General features: G+C 43.8%; 1 protein-coding gene across 1 annotated transcript; it reads right to left on the bottom strand.

The window, feature by feature from the left end:
* Window positions 1-69: 69 nt before the first annotated feature.
* Window positions 70-8,662, bottom strand: LOC109299566 (amine sulfotransferase-like). The gene is made up of 4 exons (XM_019520052.1): window positions 8,315-8,662; window positions 4,612-4,785; window positions 2,424-2,567; window positions 70-247 (listed from the first exon to the last, which is right to left on the bottom strand). Exons 2-4 carry the CDS (start codon window positions 4,772-4,774, stop codon window positions 231-233), a joined length of 324 nt encoding a protein of 107 aa, XP_019375597.1. The 5' UTR covers window positions 4,775-4,785; window positions 8,315-8,662; the 3' UTR covers window positions 70-230.
* Between the last annotated feature and the right edge of the window lie 1,097 nt (window positions 8,663-9,759).

Here is a 9,759-nt window from a genome sequence, read left to right as displayed (position 1 = left end):
TATGAACATTTAAATCCCTTTTTTCTATTATTTATTTATAAAATGAGACAACTTTTAAAAGTCCTATTTTTCTCAATGTTATTCTTCCTTTGCTTGGTTTAACAGTGAATGAAATCTTACCTTTCCCTGATAAAAACCTCTCCAGGAAATGGCCTAGATCTGGTGATTCCTCTAATCTAACGAAAGTTTTGGAGAAATGAAAAAAGGACACCACAACATCCTTAGGGTTTCTATAGACGTAAATGATCTGCAAGGGAAAAATAATACCTGTTACCTAACAGGGTATAATATATTGTATTAAAACATTAATAAAAGAATGAAAGAACTGTATTTTCTGTTAATCTTTTTTAAAAAATTTTTTGTCATAAAAAGTTATCGGACAAGAATCATCTCTTTTCAGGTGCTGAGAGAGACAGTCATACGTTAACAATGAAGTATAATGAACTGCTGTTTGGTAAACTTTGAATAATTGAAGAGAAAGAACATCTTAAATTGGATTGCAAGCCATATTGACATTTTTTGTTTAGAAGGTTGTACTTGTATAATATGAGGGGTTTTTTTGCTTATTGTTAGGGCTCAGATTGCAGTAGGACAGTTTACTGGCACCTTTCCTAAATTATTTGGTTCTCAGGAATCTAAGATTTTACTTTTTTAGGTAATCTCCAGATATTATGGCTGCAAAGAGGATGTTGGAAACAAGAACCACATTTAATTAATGCCCAGTGGATTAATTTAGGGTTATCAAATTTGTTTTACTGCCCACAAGCTGGATCTGGATGAGGAAGAGCTTTGCAGGCTGGATCCAGGCCCACTTCCAGCAGTAGAGTGGCAGGGAGCTGGGAGCTGCAGGGCTTAACGCAAAATGTAGCCCCAGTCAGGCTCCTATTTCCACTGGCATTCACCTTGCACCCACATTCCCAGCCACTTCAGGAGCTCTACAGGTTACAACTGAGGACCTTATCTTTGACATCTCCGGACTAATCTATGGATTAACTGTTCTGAATGAACTCTTCTGAACAAATTCGTTAATCGGGAGACAGAGAGAGCACTGGCTCCCTGACAACCTGCCCAAAGGTAAACAGTCATGGAGCCCCATTCAGACTGTGAAGTTGGTTTGTGCATGGATGGAGAGCATTTTCCACAGCTGGACCTGTCCTGCTATGCAATGGATCTAGCTGTGCTGCCTCTGCCTTCCACCCTGGGCTTCTCCTAGCCAACCTAGATGGGTGTATGGGGTACAAGGAAATCTCCCATGGCTAGAACCCTCCAGAGTCACATGGGAGTGTTCCAGCCATGGGAAAATGCCCCCTGCTCTGTGAACCCCTCTGGGTCACCCAGAATATGACTCTGGTTAGTGCAGAGGGCAGGAAGTGGAAGGTATAAGGAGAGCTGTTCTCTTCACCCCTCTCAACCCTATAGAGCAAGGCAGTTTCTGTTTTCAGCAGTCACCTGCCTATTGACAGCCACCCTTTTCTCCACCAGGGGAGAGCACAGGTTGTCAATCAGTGTGCTCCCCTAATGTCAGGGGTGACACAAGGAGCAGCCATCAAGTGCTCCAGTCACCTGTGTTCATTTCTAGCATTAAGAATTTGCTGAACACCTGCCCATGGTATAGGTGTAGAAATAATCTCTGTCTCTCACTCCCTATATGTACACACACGTGCTCTCACACACGCATACCCACACATGCAGGACATCTTAAAGCTGATTGTATACCTAATGCCTGTGGCACACATTACATTTAAGACATGAATAACCAGTTAATCATGCATTAAATTGTTATCTGGTGTAACAGGCCTAGCCCTTCTAAGATGTTGTAAACCTCAGTGGCCAAGTAGCTTGCACCCTACCTCCCAGCTCTTCTGAGCCACTACTCTGTATCTTGCCTCCCATGCCTTGATGGAACCAATTATGCCAGAGGCATCCCAAGCCTTAGAGTGGGATTTCCTTTGGGTCACTTGGCTTCCCATTTTTATACTTGTCCATTCTGGCCACCAGCACTGGCAGTGCAGCCATTGATGCTATGCAACGTGCCATTGCTGCCCAGGCTCTCAAGTTTCCAGTTACACCTCTGCTGATAAGGTAACAGAGAAAGACAAAGAAAAGAAGTGTTGATTGTGTGTCACAGTTTGTCTTCCAATGACCTGCCCAAGTCCAAGAAAGGGTGACTAGCCAAAATGAGAATGAAACCTAGAAGTTCCTGACTTCCTGTATTGTACTTGGACTATCTTCTGGTTTTACTTACACCCCACTTTTAACTGTGTTCTTTCTATTAATTAAATATAGGCCTTGAATTGAGTTGTCAAGGCAGCCACATGTTCCTAATTGTTTATAATTAGTAATAAAATAGTTTCCTACTTTTCCTTTTTTGTTTCTCAGAGTCTTTGGAACTAAGTAGTATGGCAGGTGGGCACAAAAGATACGAGGTGATGGCCACTGGGTAAAATCCAAATTCTGCATGTTGTAGTCAAAAAATGGGATTCGCTGCTTTGTTTCAGTATTTTCTGTCCCATCGCGATGTCCTTCATAATGAATCAAAGCCAAAATGTTTTGAGTCCACACGGTACCTGGAAAAGGAATGGCCTAGTTTAAAACCTTGCTATAACTTATCATATTTGCATATAGGACCTTTTATCCCAAAACTAATAAGCCTGGTATAAACCAAGGACAAACAAAGGGATGAATTCTAGATCCATACTGAAGTCAGTACAGAAGTGGAATCTGGCCCTCTGATTTATGCAGCCTCTCTAAGGCAAAAAGCAACAACCATACAAGCAACAGGGCATTGGGCATAGGGAAGGGGCAATCAAGAGCTCCTGCCATTTTTTGGAGGAAGATATATCCTTTGTGGAAAGAATAGTCATTGATCTTCCCAAGTTCAATAACTGTTAGTGTATGTGACCCTTCAACAGAGTGTGTTAGGTGAGTGATATTCTTCTCTGCTCCACACATTTGTGAAAGACCCAAAGATAATATAGCTTATATGCAAAGTTTAATTCCACATCACTGATAGCTCCAGTCCGGGGCAGATCCAGGATTTCCCAGAGGGTTGTGTGGAAGCAGAAATTCACACTGCAGGGGTGACTACACCCCTTGCCCCCACCAGTGCGGGCATATTTTTTTAAAACCCTGAAGCAGCTGAAAATCCCCCTTCCCTTCCCTTTCCTGCACAGAGGCAGCTCCTTGCTTGCTGCTGCTGATTTCTAAACTGCTCCAGGGCAAGGAAACTCCAGAGTCAATGGGGCTGAGCAGGGTCTGAGTTTAGCTGGGAAGGGGACAGCAGCAGTAGGGTGAAAGTAGTTCCCCTACCCCCAGCCCAGAGCAAATACATACATCCATGCTGCCATTGACCCTATCCCCAGATACGCCCAGCCAGGAATGGCTCCGGTGCTTCCCTGCTTCTGAGACAGCAGAGAAACTCAGGGAGAGGCAGAGGGAAGCCTTTTACATGCTTTAGGGACTCCTAAAGCATAATTCCCCAGAGGCTCCTGTGATGCAGTAGAATTTGAGGAGCAAAAGAGGGGTACAGCTGTGCCACTGCACCCTGTCTGGATCCACCCCAGCTCCTGTTTGTTCTCAGGTAGGAATAGGCTTTTTTGTATCTAAAGCTCTTGCAAGGTGTGATGGGTCCCAAAATATAAGAAACAAACATTTACAAGGAACAGTTACAAAAATACAACGTAAAATAGAGGAAAATCTATTTCTTTGCTCCCTCTCCACAAAGTGGTTGTGAGAATTAACCACAGGTTTTGACCAGATCTAATCAGGAATGCCTAAAATATGATTTAGCTTGGCAGAATTCCATTTATATTTGTTAATAATTTTGATGGATGAGATCCATTATCATTTTAAGCATTTATTTCAATTTTTATAGATTTACATTTTCAGGATTGCATGAAATAAGGGGTGTGGGAATGTGTGCATGTGACATAAATGCATATACGCCTTCTTCCCCCAGCCCAACACACTTGCCCTCCCACCTCCAGCTGCTGTTCAGCAGGAGCTTGACTCACCACTGCAGCAGCAGCCTATTCTTATGTCCCCTTTCTATAAAAATTGATTATTACCAATGGAGATATTTTGTTATCCATGTGTGAGTGTGAGGTGAAATTGCCATTTATCAACATTTACTGAGAAAACAAATTTCAACATTTACCAATAAAAATTTAGTCCAGCATGGAGTGTGTATTGGAAGTTGGCATGGTAAGGCCACAACAGCAGTGACAGACAAAGTAGGCAGAGGGCAACCTGGGCTGTTAGGCCTTGGTTACCCTCTGGCGGCCTATCACCATGAAAGGATTCTGTGGCAGGCCACCTGCCTTGGCAATGATCCCAACTTCTGGTGACACACCAATAGTTTGGTGGGCCAATAGATAGACTCTGCAGGCTGAATCCAGCCCACAGACTGTATGTTTGACAGTCCTTGTGCAACTGATCCTTTTCTTGTCCTCTCCCTCCCAACCCCCAAGTTCAGTGTTTACAGCTGAATTGCTTCATTATTTACCCTCATCTCTATTATTAAAAAGACTCACAGTAAATTTACTCAGAAGTGAGGAACATCCTGGATAAATGCCAAATTACTTTTAGAAAGAAAAAAAAACCATTTCTTACCAGACTTGGGATAAGTAATTATAAATACATCGCCGTCTCTGGTTTCAAAGTCCTCCATTGTCTCTAGATAGTCAGGTTTAACTAGTTCCTTTTGGAAATTAAATCCTTTGAATTTGAAACTATATTTGTTTGATGTCTCTGTTGTGGTTTCCATTTCTGCCATTATTCAAGGGCCTGCATGTAAGAACAAGCACACATTCTAGACAGCTCTCCTTTAGTGCTTATCTTCCATAGATTACTTCAGCATAACATGAATAAAATATCTGGGGACTGGCTACCCTCTTACAGCGTTTTGCACAATCTCACTTCATTGTCTTTAATAGAGTTGCTCCTGATTTACAGCATACACTCTGGTGTAGACAAGAAGAAATCATTTTAAGAACTTGCTTTGGGGTTCTTACTATTCAAGTTTCAAGTAAAAGATGAAATTTTAATTGCCCTTATCTGGCTTGGTGGGAAAGGAGACTGCTAACACACAGAAACATGTACCAGAAAACAGCCTTTTATCACAAAATCCACGTGGGTTGCTGAGAAATCTTTGTTTTGTGGTCTCTCATGTACCAATCATACTAAGCAATCTGTTTCACCAAAACACAAAATCAATATATTTGCAGTTTTAAAACCAATGAAATGATGAATAAAGACCATAATAATTTAACCTTTCGTTCCCAGCCAGTTCTGTACTTTTGTTTAGGGGCTGTATCTGGACAATAGGCTTCTTATCCTGTGCAGATTATAGTGGATCATACAGTGTTTAAATACCTAGTATTGCTGGGTACATTTACATATTCATTATGAGCTTTAGTTCCTGTGCATTTAGTTTAGTACTTGCCTAATGAATGCTTGTGCCGGAGAGAGAAAAGTAAGTGAACCCCTACTCTGCACAGGACAGTGCGAGAGTTGCACCTCCAGTTTAAGAGCTGGAGGGTGCAATCGTGCCCACTGTCAGTGTAGTTCTTCTTTGTTGGATGACATGGAAAAGCCACTGCTACAGCTGGCTGAAAATTGTTCAATGGCCCATTTTTTCCATCCGAAAATGCTGATTCACTGAATTCAAAACATTCTGTGCCAGAGGTTCCCAAACATTTTCTTATTAAGCAACCTGCTTCCAGATTTACCAGCCGCCCATGCACCACCACCAGCATAAGTTTCATATTTTAAATGTCGAATTTAAATTTTAAATAGTGCAAATGCCAATTATTATTATAATGAAAATGAAATCTGCCATTACACAATTTCTCCCACGAACCCGCCAGAGATGTCTTGCTCACCCCCAGTGGTATGTGTACCACACTTTGGGAGCCCCTGTTCTATGTGAATGTGCCACTTGATAAGTTTCATAGACAAAATATCAAATGGAAGATGTTCGATCTCACCAGAACAAAAGGCTTTGCTATTCTGTAAAACCCTTCCTTTTAAACCTTACTTTGTTTTTATGTTTTAAATGTTAAAATAATGATCAAATAAAACATGAAAACCAAAAGAAAACATTTGATTGATCCCAAAACAGAATTTTTTTTTAACAGAAAAGCTTTTGCACTTGAAATTCAGTGTTTCATTTGGATTATGCAATAATCCAATTTTGAATCATACAGCATGCTGTGAAGCAGAAATTTAACTTCCCAGCAAGCTCTAATAATAATTTTAGAAAGCAGTTCCTGTGACGCTCTCCAAAACCACAATGGAGTTTTTGGCACGCAACCTAATAAATAACCTTGGCTGCTTCACATACACCTCGATCAAAATGGTTTACAGAAATTGCCTGTTGTGCTCTTTCCTGAGTGCTCATATGGAGCTGACTTTAACGAAAAAGGTGCCCTGAGCAAACTTGCATTTTGGTGCCCCCACCCAATAAAAACCCTTGCCTTGCCCTGCCCCAGGGGTCAATGTCCTTTTCCTCCCCCTGCTGCTTCTTGCAACCCTGTTGGGCAAACATGATGCCACACTTCCCCCAATGCTTCCTGCCCCTGGGACCCAGAGATGGGAATGGGGCACCTGAAGTCTGAGCTGTCCCCTGCTGCTGCAGCTCCTGTCAGCAGCAGGCGGACTTGGAGGTTGCATCTGGGGCCCTGCTCCTTGACCTGGACAGGTTGGCAGGTGGCGGGGAGGTGGTCTGCATAACCAGCATAGCGGCTGACTCAGACCCCAGAGCCCAGTCCATTCCTCCTCAAGATAGTGCTGCAGGGACCTGGCTGAGGTGGGGGTTTCTGGCTCTGTGGTTGGTCCCTTCCCAACCACCAGCCCACACCAAGCTCCTCCTGAGCAGCTGTTGCAGACCAGGGCTGGGATCGGCCAAGGTGCGGTGGGGTGGTGCCCCCCTAACCATGGCACCCTGGGTGGTCACTTACATCATCCACCCCCAAGGCCAACTTTGTGCTCACAGATACACATACATGTGTAACCTGGGCGGTACTCCAAGAGGTACCCCCTCTCCGAATGAAGGGATCAAAGCAGGTACACAAGCACTGTGGGAAGTGTAGGGACTCTTCTCCCCCTGTAGAGCAGAGCCAGACCACCAATGGGGACTTAACCATATACCTTTTAATACTGGGAACATTACAGGCATAAATCAGAGGGTATAGTGGACACTACAATGCCCCAAGGAGGCAGGATTCAACAAAGGTTAGACACTTACAATCATTGAAAAAAAGACAGGGTTAACAAAATATAAAACACAAACAGCAGAACAAACAATACAGGCTGGTGATATGTAAAAAGGCACAAAATACAAAATGTCAAATGACAAGGAAATATAGGGCCTTGGTACCCGGAGGGGGAAAAAACACCATGGCCCCTTTCCACTGCAAGAAGACCTGCTTCACTCACCCCAAATCACTTTTGCTGGGACTTAAACCCTGCTCTCCCACACGGTAGGCAGGAACGCTGCCACACAGCCACCACTGATGGCACTGCTCCAACCTGCTAGGGGTCTTGACTGTCCCAGAGCCCTGGCCTCACGTCAAGCTGCCTGGCCTCTGTTTGGAGGAGCTGGAAACAGAGCTGGGAAGCCCTCAGGTCACTGCTCAGATCCTTGCTGGAGTGGGGGGAGTCTCTCCTGCTGGCTGTAGCCTCTCATAGGGGATCCTGGAGCCCAGTGGGGAGCCTCTCCTGCCGGCCACACGCCACACTGCTAAGGGTCCCACTGCTACCTGCAGGTCCTGCTCTTTCAGGCTCTTCTAGGGCACTGCTCCTGCCCCACTAGCTCAGCTCTGTGAAGCCCCTTCCTTGTTGTCTCTCGCTGGTCTCTCCTGAGTCAGCACACACTGCCCCTTTTATCCCCCTCCAGGTGACCCAAGGGGCCAATCAGGACATGGGGGAGGTGAGTCTCTGGGGCCTGATTGGTGTGGAAAGTCCTCCAATCATCTTTTACCCCTTCAAAATTCCGGGGCCAAATCATTACCAGATTGGTGAGGAAAGGGAATCCCAAGTCCTCCAATCATCCTTTGCCCTTTCAAAACCCCTGGGCTAGGTCACTGCCAGCTAGCCTGTCACATACAAATTGCTTTGCTCCCAAATTGCAATTCACACACAAAGAATGCTGATAGAAACCCCAAAAAGTACAAATATTTTCATGTGCTTCTGATTGCAAAACTACATTACATAACTGGAGTTTATTGCTTGGAGTTCATTAATCTTTGAGTCAGATGCTGTAGGGGAGAGAGAGTTTAAAGTCATTCTTGGAAAAATATTAAAATACTGTTACAGTTTTGATCCGAGATGCTAGCCAAAGGTTGAGCGTCTTCTGACTTTTTCTAGACGTGAGTCAGATGTTCCCTTGATGTAGTCCTGTTTATTTACTAAGAGTGTACAGTTTTTTTTCTTTAAACATGAAAATATTAGACAAGAGACAGCACCTTTGCTGACATAGCTACAAGCTTGTTTCAGCCAGCACGTAACCTAAATAGCTCTTTCTATGCTTATTCTCAGGAAGGTTCTCCTCCTGATTATCCAACCTGTCTACTTGAGACTCTGATCTTTTCTTTCTCCTCACTTTTGTTAGTTTCTCATCTACATATACACAAACCTTTGCCAAACAAGTCATTGGAAACTTCTCCACCTACTTATACTTACACCTATACATGTGTGAGACACGTGACCAGATGTTGAAGTTTAACTGTTTCTTAGGACTCCTCTACATGTGCCGGTAAAGGCGTAATGGGATCTGATGCAAGATCCACACAATCACACTTCCTGCAATGCCACACATACATTGCAGGAGGTACGATTTATGGCACCACACATTAGATTTCATTGTGCCTTATTGCTGGTGCAGGGGGAGTCTGTCTACAAGGCCTGAAGCAGGGGCAGCACCAGGAACACTACTGCCACTGCCACTGCCACTCTGAACCTTGGTGACTGCCAGCAGGTGGTGCACCCCTGTGGCTGGGAGCCCCTCAGATGAAGGGGCGTCAGCCACAGGGGAGCATTTGGCCACACGTTCAATGAATGGCATGATTAGAACAAGCTACAAAGTGACTACACTTTTTTTGGAATATCTTTGTAGCTTATTGCTTGGTTTATCATGCCATTAATTGGTTGAAGGTGGAGCCGGATCACAATTTAGCTGGTTAATCATGCCTTAAGTGTGAAGTGTAGAGGGGGCCTTACAACTATCCTTTATAAGGGGTTGTGGTTGCACCCTTCCCCTCCAAAGTTAAGAAGCTACAACTTAAACCATATCAGTATTTCAAAATAAACAGTGCATACCTGATTTAAATGGTTCCTTTTATTTGTTCCCACAGATTATGAATCAATTTAAGCCCCACAAGTTTCTATGCCAAGTTTTAAGTGATCCTTTGTATAAAGAGAGAGAACGGGAAGTGTCAACTTGTCATGTAGAAGGAAGTTTAGTCAGTCCATTATGTTAGGTGGAAGGATAAGAGTTGTACCTAATTAAACCCCATTCATTTGATGACATAATGTGTAGTCACCAGGCTCTTAAAGATTTCCATTTTGGATACTGAGAGAACTTCTCCACTACCTTTAAATGCCACCTCTCATTTCCACTAGGATTATGTCTTCAGTGGTTGCCCAGCCTGAAAAAGAGCAGGGAACCTAGGCTGGCAGAAGAGGTTGTTTTAAATCCCACACTTACACTGCTCACTTACGTGAACATGAGTCGGCAATGTGGGGAGGTGGCTAGGAAGG

This window comes from Gavialis gangeticus, unplaced genomic scaffold (genome assembly GCF_001723915.1).
Source record: "Gavialis gangeticus isolate Ggan-Ray unplaced genomic scaffold, GavGan_comp1, whole genome shotgun sequence".
Taxonomy (NCBI): domain Eukaryota; kingdom Metazoa; phylum Chordata; order Crocodylia; family Gavialidae; genus Gavialis; species Gavialis gangeticus.
The sequence above is the reverse complement of the archived record's forward strand: the minus strand, read 5'-3'. Positions and strand labels throughout refer to the sequence as shown.